At 36.9% G+C, this 21,981-nt stretch overlaps 1 protein-coding gene across 6 annotated transcripts in view; it reads right to left on the bottom strand.

Annotated features, from left to right (window-relative positions):
* LOC132914583 (cAMP-specific 3',5'-cyclic phosphodiesterase-like) overlaps window positions 1-21,981 on the bottom strand; it is a 395,884-nt gene that overhangs the window by 193,639 nt on the left and 180,264 nt on the right. The window contains exon 1 of one of the 6 annotated variants that reach the window (XM_060973795.1): window positions 15,920-16,124. The exons of the other annotated variants lie outside the window; for them this stretch is intronic. Within the exon in view, the coding sequence (XP_060829778.1) occupies window positions 15,920-16,077 (158 nt within the window). The 5' untranslated portion in view covers window positions 16,078-16,124. Of the gene's footprint in view, window positions 1-15,919; window positions 16,125-21,981 lie in introns of those variants that run through there. 6 annotated transcript variants of the gene reach the window in all.

Here is a 21,981-nt window from a genome sequence, read left to right as displayed (position 1 = left end):
ACACGGTGTTGAAATTTATCATTTCGTAAATATTTTGACAGTTTCTCGGAGATGCATTAGAGTTCGCTATGAAAATGGCTATCCAGCGAAAGAATAAGCTTGTGGAGGTAAACTGTCAACGAAATTCCACTGCTGTACTCCGTGTCACAGTGTATGAAGGATTCATTGCCATGGTAGCCTTCTGTTGACAATTGTGCATCTTAATTACCGAAATAAAAGTAAAGAAACACTAAGATTACACTTGGAATTTATATTAAAATAGTTATAGATTTATCGAGCAAACGATTCCCAGGATCTTCGTCGATGTACATTTGCACGCGTCTCGGCGCTTTCTTCGTCTCACCATCTTCCATACGACACTGCCAACGGAACAGTAACGTCCGTCTGTTTTACGAGACGTCACGCACGCACATACTCCCACACGCCTATATTCGCATACGCGTGTCACTACTACGCGGCTGATATAGAGTGGCACACAAAAGTATACATATGTCAATACTTTCAACTTTGTGATTCCGCTATGCCGTCGCAGGACAGCTTAGCGAGGCCAAGTTAAAGATGCAGTCGATGGCTTGCTTCCAAAACGCGACCGCACTTTACGCGAATCCACCTGTCTACCTTGTATGCGACTAGGAAGCAAATATTTACCGTAGCTTGCAATATTTTCGTGCGACCGTGTATAACAATCCCCCCACCTTTCGCTTCTCCGCGTTCGTCTATTCGCCTACGGGCTAACGCAGTCCTTTGACTTTCGGATCTCTGTTGCTTTCAGAAATGCAATGGCAATATGAAATTGAAGATTTTCGCGACTTCTGATTTTCAGACTGCAACTCTGCGACTCGTTCAACCTCGATGGAAGAATTTTACAGCCGCTAATTTTTAAATTGCAAGATCTCGATAGCTTTTGATTCTGTGTGTTTCCGAGTAATTAAATTGCTTGCTTGGTTCGGTCATTGAAGAAGTTTCTAAGTTTTTAAGTTTCATACCGGTAGAGTTTAATTTCGCCATTTCAAACAACCGAGTTGAAATTCCGTGGTTTCGGTATGTTTCGCAATATTATTTACCACACTTCGATCTCAAATTTATTTTTAGTTCTGTCTATCGATGTTTCGTGTGTTCCGTTAGTTTGATTTAATTAATCGCTGAAAAATTATGGCTCGGCCCACTGTATTTAGCACGTGAGCCTAGTCCAAACAGAAAAATGCGTTAAATTCACATTAAATTAGGTTCACATTGGCAAATAATGTCGAGCTTTGGTTTTAATCTCGTTTCATCTATTCGTCGTTGTACGTATCTCAGTTTGACGCGTGCTAACTCGATCCCTGAATATTTTATACGCTTCACGAAAAACGGATTTACTTGCATGCGCGCCATTCGATCTCTCATTTCCGTCCGTGTAACCGGATATTATTTTCAGCTTTCTGGCTTTCAACACGCGCCACTTTACGGTCCTCCAATATTTCCCACATTTTCCGGCGAAACATCGATGAAAACCCGCCTTCTTCAACTTCGATCGCCAGATTCGGAGCGATTGTTCGGTTAATACAAAGATCGTGTAAGTGCAGCGATTTTTGTACCGCGAATTTTCCGTGATTTTTAATTCTTTGCCTTCTTTCGTAACTGGAAACCAATGACATTCTATCGGTGACGATCGTGACGTATAATGTTCGCTTTTGAACAAGTAGGAGCCGCTGCGAGTGCTTCGCTATTATTTTCAAAATTTTCGATCAAACTTGCCAACTTTGTGGCAGTTTTCAGATATTTGAAACTGAGGAAGTTCGGAGGAAATTTCTCGATAACAGTAATTTTCTCTGTGTTTCACATGGGACTATTTTGTATCGCAGCATGTATAGCGTTGTTTCGAAGAACATTCAAATTACTCTAGCGAATTTATTTACATTTGCGGAGCATAAGCAAGGTTGCTAATAAATTATTAATACGTGAAATACACAGCTATTATCTCAAGGATATTTACTCTCAACTTTTTAATCCATCCTCCTAAACATCCTCCTAATAGGTTGCTCACTGCAGTCATTCGTATGAATTATTCATTAAACCACAGAGTCATAATCTGAGAAACGCGTTGTCAGAGCGTCAGACTTCGGTCAATGGTTCGTACAATCCGCAAGCATCTTGTCATTTTCCAAGCCATTCGCGTTTGCTGCTTTTTAACCTCTGATTGTGAACTGGGTCACAGAATTATCACTAGTACCAGGAAATATTATTTAGTGATAGCCATACGCTTCTTAGCACTTCGTTTGTCACAGAATTCACCATGAACTATTGTAGTATCGAGAATACTACTAATAATAATTTAACGACAATTTATATACAAAGAATGAACTGATACAGATGTTGATTAGACGGGAAACGATGGTTATTTAACATGAACTAATCGTAATAACGTGCCATACTTTAAACGACTCAATAATTAATTTGCAACTTTCGTCACAACGGATCCAACGCTCTCTCTCCCTCTCTCACGCGGACCACGCTCTGTCGACAACGCTAGCGACTCTATCTCGACAACGCAACCCGCACTCTCTAACTTCTCGATTTGTGTTAGAATTTAATCTTAAAGTTAAGATTAATAATCCGTGGGTGACACGATGTTTATGTTAAAATAATATTCGGTGATATTTATTAAACAGAACTACAGAACCAAATGTATATAAGCGAGTGATATGGTATAATTAACAACGTATGCAGGTCAAGAATTTGTGGATTGTTGACAGTTGGCCGGTTACTCTCGGACTAGACTTAGGTAGTAACCCATGATCCCTTAAATATTTTGAACCCCACTCTCTATACGGTAACGAGTATGACCTGTGTACGTGTCCTGTTCAAATGCCTGTGTAGGTGTCTGTGTAAGAGTATTTGTGTCTATGCGTGTAATATCGTTGTATTCAAACGATTCACATCCTCTGACTTCTCCACTGACAATGACTGTGAATTCGTCTTTCTGCCTTAGCATCCCTTTTGTCCCTTTGTCTTAGTCTCACCACGCACGTGTTACGCAACCGCTCGTAGCCAGACTCACGTAGGCCTTTTTCCCCACGAAACTCTTCGGCTAAAGGACCGACGACACATTGATGGGCCCGTCGACACCTCGGCTCGCGACAATGTTTATGGTTTATCCGATATTTTTTAGGCCTTTTGTCCACGATACTACACTATAATCCCAATGTTAATAATCTAGAGCTTCGTAGTTATCTGTTAGCAACTTGAACGTCTTTTACACTTGTACACAGATTACTAAAAAAATTTCATCTGTCGTAGGATTTTTAACCGAAAGCGAAGCCACGAGCCCGATGATTATACTTGCTGAGCGAAAAAATAGTTTTACTTGCTTGCGACTGGATCTGTTAATTCCGAATACATGTTACGCTTGTCTTTCGTTTTACTGAGAACTTCTCCTCGCATATTTATAAGCTGCCGATAAGCTTCGTATTACTCCATTTATCAGAGGAGTTGCGATATAGTATAAAACCAGAATCCTAATAGCCGTACTCGCGGAACTTTGCCTTCAGATCCATTAATTTCGAATCCGTGCGACATCTTTCCCTCAATTTACCAGAAATTCTCCTTTCCCAATTATCCATCATTATGCCTTCGAGTACTCGGTTCATTTGAAAACTTCACATTAAACTCGTAATTACAATAATATTATCGTCGAAACTTTAGACTTCTACGTCCATTAATTTTCAACCCATTAAATATCTGTCTGTATATTTCTCAAATATCTCTGTCTTGTAATTTGTGTTTATGTTAACAAAGCTTCTTACCATGTGGAACATCCAACTAAAGCCAGTAATCGAGTAATATTACAAGCCGAATCATACCACCCAAATCTATGAAATAATTTTCGAGTCTACATGTAATTAAAACAATTTTCAAATCGAAAATTAATTCAAATAATTTCCAATCGACTTTACAGTTAACTATCAATTTACCAAAAAATTCTCACAGCTGTTCATCATCTACGAATTTCCTGTCGCTCGGTTTTTCCATACACCCTTAATCCTTTGGAAAGGAATTTTCATTACACACTGGAAAAATGAAATGTTCTATCCGACGACAATTCCAACGGTTCTTCTGCTGAAACTCCTATAACTATTCATTTCAAACCGATTACACCTATTAATCATATTGAAACCTGGCTCTTATAGGCAATGATTTTACCGTAATAAATCTGAATTGGATATCTGTTGGATGATTTCGAGTGAATACTGACGTCAAGTGGGCCACATTTGAATTTATGACATCAGTACGGTGATCGAAACGGCAGAGAATGATCGAACTCAAATAGCCATTGAGTGGTCTCATCCAAGTTATTACGAAGGATCGTTGGTTGTGTTCCAAACCGAGCTGTCATCTATCAAAATCACATTCAGTTGCTACCATTCTTCCATGCATATCCAGGATTATGAGAACGCTATTTGGATGCCTCCAATGTCCCTGTTCTTAAATTTTTAAACCAACCTAAAGACCAACTACGAATTAACTAAACGATCGTATCTGCATAACAAGACCAGTGTGGTAGAGGCCAGATCAAAGAAGAGAAAAGACAAATTCAATTCCTCTTTTAGTCCGAGGTGGATAGGTCGGTCGTGACCTAGTCGTCTTCGTCTGAGTTTGGGGATTTTCTTTCAATCACGCGGACGGCTCCCTTCTTCTCATTTAGGGATCGTGAAAAACAGGATTATGAGTGCCGGGATTCGAACCTGGATCTGGAGATTTCGTAACCAATTACACTAACCACAAGGCTGCCGTCGTCCAGGCAAGGATAGGGTCTTTGTGTAGCAAGCCACGGGACAGAAACCGTTGGAAAGTTTCGCTGTCGAGTGTCGCTACAAGTCTTCCATAGACTTCTTGGAAAGTTGATAGATTATACTGTACTGGGGCCCGGTGTGTCGCCAGGGGCCCGGTGTGTCGCCACAGCGGTTCCCGAGCATCCCTCGGTCGCAATAGGGACGGTCATTGTGGAGGTTTTAGTCGGTTGGAGTCCGACACTACCACGCCGCTCTTCCCCCTAGAGGCGGCGGGTGTCCGTGCGGATTTCCTCCACGAGAGAAAAAAAAAAAAAAGATTATACTGTACTGAGATAAAAAGCTAACTAGGCAAAGAAATGTGAGTCTGATTGGGTCACACTTGGTTACATTGGTCGCCATATCTAAATAAGATGATATCGCTGCTTCATATTCTCAGTCGCTTTCACAGGTATACTTAATAGTGCAGGACACTATATCTAGTCTCTCATATTACACACTTTACACGCTCTCTTAACTAAATTCTGACATTATACAAACCACCTCACACGTATCTAACAGAAGACTCGAACGAAAGCATGCTACAGATATGCCAGACTGATCTTCTCATTCTGTGCTCCTCCTTGCTACCTACTTGCGCTATCAACAGCGACGATACAAGTGACGCTTACTCGCGTTAGCTTCAACATCGCGACCCACGCTGGAAAGAACTTCCAGACAGAATGTACGTGATGTTTCTATTGCGTAAGTCTCTCAAACATCGTACAACAACAACAACAGCTTCATATTCTGTGTCAAACCGGATCCAACTAGTTTGTTTCTTATCCGCGCAGAATAATTTTTTTTTTTTTAAATAGTTTATTTTGCCAAGATTTGTTTGAGATTCACTATAAACAATGAATTTGAGTATAGTGTGTTAGGCAAAAGTACCGATACGCGTCGGTACGACGTAGCCATGCTATATTACGTGTCGTGGTTTTACGGTTTTTGTGTTTATTTTTGTTTTTTGGATTTAAGTCGCAGGGGAGCGGGTCTTTTGTGTATTCCTGTTTGTGTTGTATTTTTGTCCTGAAACTTGGCCGCAAAACAGGACTCTTTGGTGGTTTACTTTTGTGCGTTGTGGGATTTTTTGGAGGGGGTGGTAGCTGGATGAGAGGGAAGGGGAGGGGGGTCCGCGCAGAATAGGAAATGACAGGAATGACAGCAACGATAGAGAGGACTATTGCAGAAAGTGTATATGACGCAACTGTACCTAGTGGCAAGCGTAGATGGAGCCACTATAGTAAGATCATTATCTACGCTGTATTTAGCCAACGATAAGCAACAGAAAGACGTTTTGAACAAAATCGTAGAAGTGTGACCCAGTTTGACGTAGAATCTCTGATCTAGAAGCTCCAAAGATAGGAAAAGAACGAAGGAATCGTTTCGTCGCTAAGTTTGAGGTTATGTTTGTCACGTAAACTCGATTCAAGTTAATTCTGCCTTGGAGGAGAGTCGGTTGGTGAAACGACGTTTATCTTTGGAACTGTTCGACCGTTCTAATCGCCAGGGGACTGTATGTGACTAGCTTAGACAACTTGTTTGTTGGCCTCCGCGATAGATAAGCGGTTGTTGATGGCTTTATCGCGGAGGTAGATTGTTAACAGCGCGGACGCGTGGAAAATTGATAATTCTGGATCGCAAACGTAAACCTGGTTGCTTCCTCGCTTCCCTGTCTCTTTGGCAAAGTATTCTCCAACGATTTTGGAACTCTTTTTAATTCGATATCTTCAGACAACTATCATTAAGGATAAACTGCTCTGCATCGACATCATTGCAAGCATGAGGTTAGGTCAAAAAATTGTTTAATGTAACTGTCGATATATTAATTCATTATGCTTTTTAAATTCTTCACGCAACGTATCAAGTTGAATAACATAATTTTTCCAAGCTTCAGAGCAAACATGATAACCATCAAACAATTTTTAGAGAGGAGGTGTATATCGTACGTAAATATAAGGAAATGCAATCGCATTGCATTCAATCGAATATGTATCGAACGAAAACATATCGTCTTCACGAATTCGTACGATCCCGGCATTATTTATAGAGATCCTTGACACGCCACTTTCTGCACGCGCGATCGAGCGTTATCTACGTGAAACACGTCATCGCGGAAAATCTCAACTCATTCTAACATGGCAAGGCGAGGATTAATTTGTCAGATAACAGCCAGCTCTTCACCTTTCCGTTTACTACCAAAGAGATGCCAATTCGGATAACATTCGGGACGGTCGACACCGTTGATTTTTACGAATTTTCATTGCGCCTTGTCGTAAGTCCTTCCGCTTAATTTTTGTCCATAGAGTTCGACGATTAATTTTTCATTTTAATTTTCTCTGTTTCCACCGATTTATCGCGTTTGATTCTGAATACAGATACAATTCTATCGTGATCAATTAAAGAGATCATTCTAATACAATTTCTTTTATATCTGTTTAGGAACCAATTTATCATCCATTTAGCAAAGTTCATGAAAATACGAATTTTATTGGGTTGGAAACTAAGAAAATTCGGGTCGTGTGGACTAGCAACTAAGAAAATGTGGGTCGTGTGGGCTGGCTACTAAGAAAATTGCGGGTCGTGTGGACTAGCAACTAAGAAAATGTGGGTCGTATGGGCTGGTATCTAAGAAAATGCGGGTCGTGTGGACTAGCAACTAAGAAAATGCGGGTGGTGTGGACTAGCAACTAAAAAAATGCGGGTCGTGTGAGCTGGCAACTAAGGAAATGCGAATTTTGTTATTAGTTGATACTGACCGAGGAGACCGAGCGCTTCTCGCAAATATGCTGCAAATTTATATCGATATTTCCAGAAAGAAGAAGAAATTGGATAATGTTGCTCCAATTATCTTCCACAAGTAATTAAAGGATCGAAAGAGAGAAAGGAGACGCAAATAAAGTTCCATTAAACGTCGAATAAAAATTAAACAGGATTTGTTGAACTATCGAATCTGGTGAAAAGATTCAAAACGACCTTCTTAACTATAGTCAAGTAATAATAAAAAATATTTATTGGTGTATTTGAGAAACTTCTGCTAATATAATAATAATAATATCGTTGTTCTTAACATCGATTTGCACGTTAGTCAAATTTAATAATTGAATTAGATTTCGTTAATTAAAATAATAGAACGGAATATACGGTAACGTCAAAGACAAAAACGAGATTATTCTGTGGTAAAGGATGGTACTGTTTGGCAAATATATTCAGTTGCATGTTCAAAGCAATTAGTTTACATTTTGATGGAAGGTTGCATAGTGCACCGATGAAAAGTTTAATACGCAGGTTCCTTTAATCAACCATTTTACAAAACAGTAAGTGAATCAAGGGAATATGCATTTATAACGAATTTTATCAAAATTAAAAAGTTACATCTGGTTTCCATAACGGATATTAAAACTCGCAAGAAATTAAAGTAATGAGAAATACCAAAAGCATAATGCAAACGAGACATAGTAGCAACACCTGAAATAATGAAAATATGAGATGAGTAGAAATTTGAGCACAGGTATATCGACGAATGTACGATTTCGTGGAAATGAAAATTGAACGATGTTTCTCTAGGTACCCAAAATTGTAAGAGAATTTTACAAATGCAGTTTTATTACATACGATCACTCTGCGTGGTCATAAAACGAAAGAAATTGAATATTCTTTTAGAAACCGAAAACAAATGAAGAAAAATTGTTTCGATACCAAAATATACAAATTTCGATATTTTTTTGCTGCTATACGTTTTTACTAAAATCTGAACGAAGATCCCCATGTTACTGCACTTTCTTTTATATCTCCAGTAAAAAAAATAGGCGGACATTGATACAATTCCAATAAAAATTAAATGAAAATCTTTCAACCAGCAAAAATGACCACGATCGGTCTAATAAAAATAGGAGAAAGATTTTCGAGATATCGAAACCTAACAATTCCTACATTTTCACTACGCTTATACATTTCCAATAAAAAATGAAATAAAAGTTATTCAAACTGCCAAAAATGAGATGATACGAAATTGTAGGAAATAAAGCGATATCGGAGGAAAATTTCTGAAGCCTGGAACGTTAACTCAGTGGTCACCGATAACGACAATAAACTGGATTTACCCGGAAACATTGAAACGTGTCTGTAACTTTCCCAGACGAGCGTAGACTAATCGATAAATCAATTAGTCTGCTGATATGTAATTAAGGTCGCGAATGAAAAGGGCAAAAGGGATGCCTCTCCGAAAATTCGAACGACATACCCTAATCAAACGAGAATACCGAGCGACGTTCGCTGAAAGTTCATCGGGAAATTTCCACACGGTCGCACTAATATCAGATGAAACTGTGAAATACGATGGAATTTAGCAACCGTGAACTGATTCAATGGAACGTGTAGGAAATTAAAAATTTCGTTCGTGTAACTAGGCACTGAGGTTAGGTTGCTAGGTTAGGTTGAGGTTATGTTCAGGTAAGATTGAGGTTATGTTCAAGTAAGGTTGAGGTTATGTTCAGGTAAGGTTGAGGTTATGTTCAGGTAAGGTTGAGGTTATGTTCAGGTAAGATTGAGGTTATGTTCAAGTAAGGTTGAGGTTATGTTCAGGTAAGGTTGAGGTTATGTTCAGGTAAGGTTGAGGTTATGTTCATGTTAGGCTACGTGGGATTGTTTGACTATGTTAAGGTTTCGACAGACGGTGGAATATAAAGGATCTTAATTATCTCAGTCGATTCGACGAACTGACTCATTAAAATGCGAGAACAATTGGAACTTTTCAGAGTCTGGCCAGATACGGGTATATTCTGCTTAAATACAAAAGTCTTCGTTTGTAGAGAAAAGATTGAGGAGATTACTATGGAAGTTTGTAGAATACATTTTGACAAAATTTGTAGGGAATAAAATTAAAAATTGGTACTTGGAGTTGAATATATTCAGAGAGTAGGTGACTAGAATTTTCAGTAACATCTCTTAGATTTTTCTCTTTTAAAAGATTCTGGAAACCTTCAGAGAATCTTCAGAAGATTTGGAAAAGTTGTGTAAGAATCTTCGCAGATTCTCGAACGTTCCTTTTAGAACTTTATGATCGAAAATTTTTTCAATGAAAAATTGATCCAACGTTTCAATGAAAGTTACCAGCAGGTATTGAAGAAGCTCGCAATAAGTTTTTCTTAAATATTCCAGCAAACGTTAGTTTCTATTTTATTATATTTAATGCTTCGTATTTTTATTGCGTTACTGGTACACACAGCTGATTGAATATATTTCTTATTTTTGACAGTATATTCGATAAAGCCTTATCCTTACGCAGAAAGGGAAAATACAGTTGACAGTGAAAGAAGGTAAAAGGATTTTTCTTTCAAGAAATAACAGGATGCTGTCCCTAGGAATTGAAAACTTTCGCAATAAATCTATTTGAAACGTTACAGAAATCTTTAATGTATCCGGTATATCATTATTTTCCTAATATCCTGTTACCGTTATATATATATAGATATATCTTGAATCTGTGATATTGACTTTTAATAAAGTTTCTCATATTAGCAGAAGGACGGTGCTCTTCTGAATATCCTGATAAAAGACAATTTTCTACAAATTTAGTTATCTATCTTTTCCAGAAATTCGAATAATGTTGCCTCAAATTATTTTATTTCAATTAGAATAATTTTTAGTAAAAGCTAGACGTAAATCAAGTTATCTATCTTTTCTAGAAATTAGAATAACGTTGCCTCAAATTATTTTATTTCAATTAGAATAATTTTTAGTAAAAGCTAGACCTAAAACAAGTTATCTATCTTTTCTAGAAATTAATTTCGTCTCCAATTATTTTATTTCAATTAGAATAATTTTTAGTAAAAGCTTGACCTAAAACAAGTTATCTATCCTTTCTAGAAATTAATTTCGTCTCAAATTATTTTATTTCAATTAGAATAATTTTTAGTAAAAGCTTGACCTAAAACAAGTTATCTATCCTTTCTAGAAATTAATTTCGTCTCAAATTATTTTATTTCAATTAGAATAATTTTTAGTAAAAGCTAGATCTAAAGCAAGATTTCGAAAACAGAAAACATCGTTGATATCCAATGCTCCACCAATAAATTACACAAATTCGACGAATGCAAATTTAATCTAGCCAAATTGTACGATCAAATAAGTCAGTGAAATTAAGTTTTCCCACTCACAGTTATCAGATTTCTCCCCGTTGTCTATTTCGATCAACTGCTATTCGTCATTCGTCGATTAACTTCTTACTCTCCGTTAAAAACTCATTGATTCGCAATATGCTCCGTCATGGTGATAATATATGTGTTATTTGCGTTCGATAAACACGGAGATCCAAGCGAATAGAATTTCAAACGATATTCTATTTCTACTGTATATGCGAGGGAAGAATTCGAGGCCTGGCGAGAATGAGTTGCGCAAATATCGAAAGTGCGGAAAGTATTCGGACTGACAATCGATGCTGCGCACGATGTAAATATTGGCTGACTCAGATTGGTAATACGCCACTGTTGTTTCAACTAGCCGGTTAGATGGCGTGGGCAGAAACCGTGAAAAGCGAAAGAGGAAATTCAGATCACCCTGGTTGGCCTTTAAAGTCAACACAATATCGAAACCAAAGTTTGGAACTGGTTCGTCATTTGTCGTTTATTCAGTTTGTTACGACTCTGTTATTTCCGTTTCCGTTGAACTCGTTGCGATTTGTTCCACTTTCTGTGATATTCTGCGTCCGATCACATACGGATACGTTCTACTTAAAGTGAAAAGTCTCTGTCGCAAGAAACTAGGAAGCGTAGAATCAACTTTATCTTGGTAAAACATATTTCGACGAAATATAAATGGGAAGAAAGGAATATTTTCCTTTCAAATTTTTATTTGACAAAGTCTAGTTTCGATCTTGTGATCGCACGACGTTAATTTCCTGTAAATGGTCGGAAAATGCCGAGTCACGTGAGGGATTGAAACTAATCTAAATACCGAAATTGGTTGGTTTGTCAACGAACCTCGAACATTATTATCTGTGACACGCAAGACGAGGTTCTTGAAAAGTCGATCCGATCGATTGACTTTTAAATGGTTTCCACGTGGATATCGAGAAAAATTCGAAACAACGCCTCACACTAGAAACTTTCATTAACTGTACGAAGCTGTTCCAACTCCTCCGCCATTTACGCGGCTGATGAAAAATTGAATAGCCTGCAGCCCATTAACTGTCATGAGTAATACGCCGTCGGTGTTTCGTATAGACTTTAATAAAACTTCATCATCGCGCAGGGAGAACGAAAAAGTATAATTGAAGATATCAGGAAGTGGTGTAGCATTTTTTCACAAACAATTAATCATTATCCTTTTAAGAGGTAGCATTATATTACTTTCAAGAAGATAAAAGAATTTTATCTTGTAGAAAAATTAACTCGTTCTCCTCTTTCATAATGAAAAGTGAAGAGAATTTCGTTTCTGCCGAAAAGATTTCAGACGATTTAATTGGCAAGTCTGACATCTTTTTATTCGCCCAAAGGGAAATTGTATCGGAAATGAGATTTAAAAATTAAACGAAGCTGTTTGCAATTTACAAATCGATTTGTTGGTGGTACGTTCGCGTGACGTTTACAACGACGAAGATTTAATAAAGGGTCACACGGTGCCATTAATTCGAGCTTTAAATTTGCGTCGTGCGCGAGATAGCGTTTTAGAGGCTGGCATTCTCGGCGTAGCTTACAACAGACCGAAGCATTGCAGATATTTCAGTTAAATAGAAGCGCCAATGAGATAGGAGAATGATTATGTCTCAACTATACAACGATTGCATTTCTAAATTGTTTTACTCTTGAAATATCGGTGAGTTAATTAAATAATATTCCATGATATTCGATAATAGAAATTTTGTGAAAGAAAACGTAGAATAATTAACTGGAACTTTTAATTAGTGTTATTGGATTAGCGGATGAACACAGCGTGAATTATGATATTTAATTCTATTTGATCTATCTTGCATTTCGTTATATAAAATTTTATAAAATACGAACCTATCCGAAAATTTCGGTTCATTTCATTCTATGGTATTTAATTCTATTTATTCTACTTATAATATAATAAATAAGCGATGGACTTTAAATATTCAAATATTGACAATTATTTAGAAAATATTTAAAACCGACAAAAATAAGGAAAAGCGAAGAAGGGCAATGTTTTGTAATCTAATTAATCTTAAAGTACGAAGAAAATAATAAAAAGCTAGTAATTGCTAGTTGAGAAAAGAAGAGAACGAAATCACGAGGATTTAAGATTATTGAAAGTTACGGAATTTCACGATATCGCGATAAAAAGAAAAAACAGCAATATCCAATTTCATATGAAATTTGCAGCTGCAAGGGTTTAGACATTGTTCTACAAATACGATAAAGTAAAGCTAAAACGATGAGAAGCTTAATGATAAATTTCTCATATTTCGATGATTCACAGGATCGTTAAATCCGAAAGAGAAATCTGCGAGGGAATTAAATCGAGACAAGCTCGACTGCTGCGGAGTTAAAGAAAAATGAACGTTGGAATTTTCAAGAAAGCAGCTTTGTAAACGGTATATTTTTTAATGGAAACGCGAGCTGAAGATAATTGGATGGGAAGTTTAAAAGTGGAGCATTGAGTAATATATGCTGCGTCTGACTGCATACGCGCTCATTCCACTTACGAGGGCCATTACATTTATTCCAAGGAATTGGAAACTATAAATTCCTCAGTGATACCTGTACAATTTTAAACATCTCATTTAACATCTGTCAATTGGAAATTGACTACTGGTTAATTGGAAATTATTGAAAATTTATTTTATACTAATTTTTAGAATTTGTGTTTTAAAAATGTTACAGTCACCAATATGGTTTTTATATTAGCCATGGTTAACTGCTATAATTTTCCGTTTATCTGTAGTTATAATTATGGTTTCATTAGACATTTCATTTAACATCTGTCAATTGGAAATTACTGAAAATTTATTTTGTACTAATTTTTAGAATTTTTGTTTTAAAAATGTTACAGTCACCAATATGGTTTTTAGATTAGCCACGGTCAACTGCTATAATTTTCCGTTTATCTGTAGTTATAATTATGGTTTCATTAGACATTTCATTTAACATCTGTCAATTGGAAATTACTGAAAATTTATTTTGTACTAATTTTTAGAATTTGTGTTTTAAAAATGTTACAGTCACCAATATGGTTTTTATATTAGCCATGGTTAACTGCTATAATTTTCCGTTTATCTGTAGTTATAATTATGGTTTCATTAAACATCTCATTTAACATCTGTCAATTGGAAATTACTGAAAATTTATTTTGTACTAATTTTTAGAATTTTTGTTTTAAAAATGTTACAGTCACCAATATGGTTTTTAGATTAGCCACGGTCAACTGCTATAATTTACCGTTTATCTGTAGTTACAATTATGGTTTATAACTTATCGCCTCTCAGCACAGCTATACTAACTATTGTATAGTTATTTGACTCATTTGTAATTACATTCGTGGCTTTTAGTTTATTTATAGTTTCTATTATGACATCTGCTTCGACTATACAGACAGCTAAAATTTCCAATATGTCTAAAGTCATTTTACTTATTTGAAGTTTATTTGCAATCGCAGTTACGTAGTTTACAGTTCCAGCTTCGTTTATTGGTAGAATTATAGATTCTAGTTTATCGGTAATTACAGTACTGGTTTTAGTATACGTAAACATAGTACTCATATTGCCATATATATAGAGAGAGAAATCTATATTTCTACTATAAATTCCTAGTATGTCTATAGATACTTGTAGCGAATTGAAGTTTATTTATAACCGCAGTTATGTAATTGCTGGTTTATTTATCGGTACAATTATGATTCCTAGTTTGTCTATAATTACAGTGCTGGTTTCGCTGCATCTGCAGAAATCTATAATTACTCGGTTAACTCATTCATAGTTACGCTCACATGATTTTTCTTTCTGCCTATAAATATAGTTCTCGTTTTACGTATAATAATTTAGAATCGTCTGTAGTTAAAAGTACTTCTGTTATCAAAAGTTAAAGTAAAACCAAGGAGCGCATAGTCTGTGAAAAGTGCAAAAGGATATCGCGTTTGGATAATTCTTCCTTCGAAATTCTACGATATTTCTTTAAATTGGAGAAGAACGTCGAGTGATCGGTATGTGAGATTGGACAGTTTCGAGAGATTTTTGGCTTGGTTTTGAGGAAGTAGAGGATGGAATTTCAGAAAGATGGCGGATTATCAAGCGTGATATTGATCTACGTGTTTCGTAAAGTCCAGGGAGCTTTCGAAACACATCCGAAGGTGGCACCGCCGTCCGAGTCAAAATTTACCAACCAACGGGACTGGAAATCGCGTTACCGACGTTCGTGCAATAGGAATCTGCAAATCAATTTTACAGAGTGCAAGACTTTCGAGGAAACTCTTGTAATTAAATTCATCAAAATTTAATCCTAATTTGTTTGCACAGAATACAATGTCGAGAGCAAACCGTTCGAATTCTTATTCGCTTGCTACTTGACAAACATGCGGTTTCCCGCTTCACAAGCTTCTGGTTCCCTGCGTCCTAAACTTAAGCTTTTCTACTTTGGAGTTCTGTGGTCTCTTCAGAATTTCTCTAACACTGTCAGCTACGCTTTAGGATATCCGGAGAATATTATCTTACGCGACGTATTCTTACTGTTCCACAATAAATTCAAGACGAATAGGTGAAACAAATAAGGGTTGTCGATGCTGTTGCGATCAGAAAATAATAATTACAACAAACATCAAGTGTACAACAAAACATCGAAGATTTGTCGATTCTTTTTAATTTGAGAGAATTTTTCAGTCAAAAGGTAATACGATCTCATGACAAACATAATAAAACCAAGTCGTCAGACGACAAAAACACGAACAGAGGCGCAGAAACAACGATCTGAAATTTTCTTGGCTTCGTATCAGTATCCCTAACACGAACGCAATAATTCCTAGCTGTTCGTAATAAAGACATCAGCGCGGCAATTGCGAAGCTCGGAAGTAGCTGTTCGACTCTCCAGAGAGCAGTTCCCTGATCTTGATACGAAACGCCTGAGAAAAGCTGCAACATCGCTGATTTATGCTCTACTCACCGTATTTCATTGCCAACAACCACCGTCCAACCCCTGCGCCTTCTCTTATCTTTCCTGCGCAACGATTCGGCGATACTCAGCCTTTCCATCCTAACGCTTGTCCTCCACGAATCCTCCAATTGGTCCTTTAAGATCTCATAGCTTCGAGAAGGATCCATCCACCGGTTATTTTCCGCAGATTCTTCATAGCGAAGTCTTACGACCTAGTAGATGCTACTGGACCAGTGTTTCACCAGGTTTGACCGGGTTTGACAAGGTTTGGCAAGGTTTGACGAGGTTTGACAAGGTTTGATTCTTGAAATGAAAAGGTTTTCAGTTGATATCGTGGGAAAATAGGGATGGAAGAGCCGGGGACGATGAAATCACGTAAACTGGAATTCCGGCTTTGATGTGTCTGACTGAGTTTGGAGTGGATTCTTCGATAAACGGCGAGGTTGCAGGAAGACGGATCGCGTGTTCGTAAATTTCAGTGAATTTTTCAAAAGTACAACCTATTGTTTAAAGCGGAAGCTTCAATAAATAGAGGTCGAGGGATTGGGGGATTTAAAGTGGAGAATTATAATTGGAACGAGTTTGTAGAATTTGGATTCTGCTGAGTTTAACAAGGTTTGAAATTGACTTTTCACAAATTAATCGAGTTAGTGAGTGGAATACACAGATTTCAATGAATTCCTTTATGGCATTTAAATTATACTACGTAGGAGGATTTAACAAACAAGGATTTAGGAGATTATTTAGAGCAAAGGATCAGACAAATGGGAACTCTGTTTCTCCGTATAATTGGGTTTTCATGTGTTTGATAGGATTCAAATTCGAATTGGAATTTGACACCGAAATCAAATTTTCACAAAACGAAGATCTTACGGATCCTTCGCCCAACGATTCACCAACTAACACTCAACACTACAAACGTCGCGGTGCTACACTGAACTGAAGACATTAATCAACCAGCACGAAGAAGATCCTTCGGTAGACTTGCGAACAGAAATAAAGAAACACAGGCTTCGCAGCAACGATCACGACTTCTGACGTCTTACATTTCCTTATCAGCGCCGGAAATCACCGCAGGAACACCGAACACATACGACAGATAAGCATCCGAACTTCGCGACGCGCCGCACAAGACTGAATTGTATTTATAGAGCGAGTCGGATTATTTTCAACAGCGTCGCTTTTCTCGCGTACGAACGTCGTTTGTACGAGGATCTGGTCCTCGTTGTGGGAAATTGTGAAAATTGCGAGAAAACGGGGAATCCTCCCTTCGAATTCACCACGACGTTACATCATTTTCAGAACCATAGTCCCGAACCAAAATCTTTCCTCCTGCAAACACGACATTCTCGATCTTTTTTCTCAGCTATGCTCAAATTTCCGCACTTTCCGTACGACTTTCGCTTTCGAATGAAAATTTCAGATGAAAGTTTTAAAACGAAATAAACGATAGCAGCAGCCCCGTGTCAAATAAATAGAAAAATCGATCGAATTTCGAGGGAATTCGGGAGATTAAATTGCTTCGTGGTGCAACTAACAGAATTGACCACCACTGACAAAAATTTCGCGACGTGACATTTTTTATACGGTCTTTGGCACGGCCAAACATCACCGAGGCCCGATTTATCACTCGTACCAACGTCACCAGGATGAATTTTTCTTCCACGCGTCTCCGAAATTTCCAAGGCGACGCAAGCAAATTCCAAAGCCACTTGGAATCGAACTTGAGCGGAACAGTTTATCCCAAACTTAAATTAACTTAAAGTAACTTAAGAAAAAAAGTAGGTCTATTTATTTATTCCATTCATTCGTTTTCGAAATTTTATTCCTAGGATTTACAGACGTTTCTTCGATAAATTTTAAAGCACGCTGAATTTGGAACGAACCAATTAAATTACAGTAATTAGGCAAATTAACGAAGCTATATTAAAGACACAAATATTAAAAAATTCACAAAATGGCGGGAACCTTCGGAATTCCTAAAATTCATATCCTAAAGAGGATTAATTCGAAATTTTAGTCGCAAGATGCTGCAGAAATTTGCAAAACTCGCCTCTCAATGGAGCAAAATAAAAAGTCACAAATACTTTAATTTCTCGAACGCAAAACTACAGAAAACATTCAGGATCCTCAAGATTTATATTTTAACTACATTAAATAAAAAAATATGAATATCTAAAATCCTGTAACACGAAGTCACGAAAATTTCCATATCTTGGCTAAACTAAATTAAATTTACAGCAGTTTACAGTTGCACGGAAGAGACTTTCCATAGAAAGTAGCAAGAATGCAGGAGAATTCGTCGAAATTTCTAAATTTATCGTCACTGAAATTCCTAAACCCGGAAATGGAAGTGACGGACGGAAATTGTCGTCGTTAGATATTTTATTTGGCAGAAATGCAGCGTGACTGTCGCATAACTGTTTCAACTGTCCTTCCGTACGCATGATCGATCGAACACGTGGCGAGATATCGCGATCAACGGCATGTGGGACGATTCAAACGTCCAAACGTCGTGATCTTCGCGCTTTTACCTCTACAGACACGTGTTGCTCGACGAAAAGAGAACGAAACGTTTACAAAATATACGCCAATATCGTGACAAGTGGCGATTAATCCCTGGTAAACTGTGTGCCAAGGATAGTGATTTAACAAATCGTTTCTCGTGCTATTCAATCTCTTTCCCGATGATTTTTATCTTGATATATCGGTAAAATTGCAACTAAATACACGAGAGGAATTATAAATTAAAGTCTAAGTGGAAAAGTTAAAATAACATTTTTTCTCTGGGATAGAACGATCTTTTAAATTAGATTTAGATGAAAGATTTAGATACACTGGAAGTTACAGTGCGATCATAAAGAAAGTAATTGTACGTGGAAAAAATAGGTAAAAAGTTCGCTATGAAATTTTTTCTTTCAGAAAAAGATTATTAGAAGAGTTACTATAATATAATACATAGGGTGAGTAAAAATTGTACTCAGATACAAAGGATAAATTGGAATTTTAATAGAAACCGGAACAGGTTATTCTACGTCAAAGAGCTTGTTACGAAGTTTCGTCGCTCCTATCAAAAACTTGTAGTTTTCCAAATTATTCCATTTGCTGGAACGTTGAAATGGAAACGTTGAAAATGCAAGATGAGAGGAAACGTTGCAACGTTCTGGAAGACTGGAGGATTTGTAACGGCGGTCGTCCAATTGTCGAAAATAATTTTAGAATAGTCAAAGAATTTTGGATGTTCGAGACGGAGGAATATTCCAAGCCAACCATTCAATAGCCGAAGCCAAGTCACGGTAGAAATGGCGACTAAAAATCGCTTCGTCCACTCTCTGACTGCGGCTTCGCTATGTATATACATTTATGTGTAGGTGCGTGATTTATGGGTTGTTTAATAATAGACTTTGTTTTAATAGATTTATTACTCATCAGAATATTAACTACGCCTTACGTTAAGGAACAGTGTGATACAAAATTCGTTTACTAAGTTTGATGTAAAATATTGTGAAAGGTTCCTTTCAAATTTACGACTTTTCACTCGCATTCCGAGTTCAAGAACACGAATACGTGTCAACTGAGAATTCGATCGAACTCTGTATCAGCTCGTGTTATATAGCCTTCGATGTATCAACTTCAGATACAAAAAAATTGAGGAAATTCAAACTTAAACGTTCGAGCAGCGCTGTATCGTCAAATTAAAAGTTTGCGAAATATATCCGGAAAAGGAATACATTTAAAGCGAGTGAAGAAATATTTCCGCCTTAAATACATTTTTTTAGTGCGAATTGAAAATGTGCCATTTTGAAGTTTCGAATTTCGATTGCCGGAAATTTGACTCCGAAAGCAAAAATTAGCGAACTAAAGAAATAACAAATTTCTGAAATAAATTTAGAACACCTGGTCCCTAAATATCTTTTCTATTTAAAAAATGTGTCAGTTTGAAATGTCCACAGTTTGATAGCCGGAAGCCGCGTAGCCAGATGGTCCTTTCCTTCTTCATTATACTAATAGCGATCCAGTTGGCGAGCGTCCTGCGGCCAGATTATAACAGGTTACGATTCACATTGCGTCAGACACGTGGCTGGCAAGTAGAAAAAGCCGAGATAGCCACCAGAAGTTGGCCACCACGGTTCCCGAAATACGGGCCATTATAATTGGCCCCTGAGCGCACCCACGATTTATACGTCGCGGCGCAGAATTTCTTGTTTACAATAAATAATCGGCGACCCGATGACGATCAAGGCGATTCTAAACATAACGCGAAAAAGCCAACTGGTCACGTTCGCGATCTCCGCAAACAAAATGGCCCCTCGTGACTATCGACCTTCCTATTCCCACATTCTTCACATTTCTTTACGATGTTGTATTTTGGTATTTCACGTACAACGAGACAAAAGCTTTTTCTCAAAGGATTCTTTCACGAACTTTTACAACTTGGAAAAAAGATTTTTTTCGCGAACTCCTTCGCATATATTGGCATAAATATTGGCCTAAATATTGGCCTAAATATTGGCCTAAATATTGGCCTAAATATATTGGCTATAACGTTGGATTTGTAGTAATTATGACGGATGTATATGCGTTCGTAGCGTGACATTCTCTATGGCAATTGCTAAATTTGCAATTTCCTAAGTTTCTACAATTTTTTACTTTGATATTTTTTAAAATCTCCTTTACAAAAATTTTATGCGTGAATAACAATAATTGTTAGAATTTAATCTTAAAGTTAATATAAATAATCCGTGGAAGACACAATGTGTATGTTAAAATAATAATAAAAAGTGATATAATTAACAACGTATAGAAGAATTGTTTATTGTTGGCCAGTTACTCTCAGACTAGACTAGGTAGTTTTTTTTTTTTTTTATTTTGGTTTTTTACAATTTGTCCTTATGGACATTTGGTAAAGTGTTATATCTTATTGATGAAAAAAAAATAAAATAAAAATAAATATAGCATGTGGGTGGCTACCCCCAGCGGGGTGCCAGCTTCGTTTTTTCTAAGTTATATCTTTTATGATAGACTAGGTAGTGACCCATGATCCCTTAAATATTTTGAGCCCCACTCTCTATACAGTAACGAGTATGACCTGTGTAAGTGTCCTGTTCAAATGCCTGTGTAGATGTCTGTATAAGGGTATTTGTGTCTACGTGTCTAATATCGTTATATTCCAACAATAACGTTGGATTTTCAGGAATTATGGTATGTGTGTACGTAGCTATTTATTTATTTATTGTATAGTACAAAAGTATTTAAAAATTTAAAAATTTTTATGGTACGGGATTATTAACGATACCTGTTAAATTTGGATTTTCGTTAAATTTCTGCAATTCAACATTTTGATGTTCTACATCGGGATACAGCTCTCTTTAAGGATGCTTTAAAGAATTTTTCCATCTACTTGTATCATATCATCATAAACGGTACCTACTTATTAATTATGCAAGCTATTTAACCGCAAAGTTTTCATCGCTACGTGGAAATTTTTTTTCGAACCAAGAAAAATGTTCGTTCCGTGAATTTCTTAAGAGATTTTTTAAAAGATCTCCTACAGGTCTTTAGAGAAACTTTAACGTCTGAATTTTCTTTTCTCTTCGTCGATTTACTCTACTATTTCTATTTTACGTTTGGGATGGCAAATGGTCCACCCGTTTAACAAGAATTTCCTCTAACAAACGAAATTACTGTCTAGTGGTAGCGAAAAATAACCAGCGAAAAAGAAACGTGCCATGGAACTTTTCACAAGAGAATGCGATTAATTAAATGAACCATTAAGCGATGGTAACAGTTTCGTTGGGATTGTAAAAACAGGTCCACGGAAAGACCGAAAAAGAGAACAGCTGCGTGCCATTATGGTCTCGAACGAACTGTTTAATCGCAGAATTTCTTTTTCGGTGTTGATACTGAAAGCTATTAAGGAGAAACGTTTCCCAAGTACTTGCAAATATTGAGTAAAATACAAAGTATTTTCCCAACAACGCTACCAAGTGCTTTGTACGTTTACTTAAAAAGTGTGGCCGAGACAATGACAGATAGTTCTATTTTTTTCAAGGCAATTCCTCGTAACTGAA

Source organism: Bombus pascuorum, chromosome 15, assembly GCF_905332965.1.
Source record: "Bombus pascuorum chromosome 15, iyBomPasc1.1, whole genome shotgun sequence".
Classification (NCBI taxonomy): Eukaryota; Metazoa; Arthropoda; class Insecta; order Hymenoptera; family Apidae; genus Bombus; species Bombus pascuorum.
This window is presented reverse-complemented; position numbering and strand designations above follow the sequence as displayed.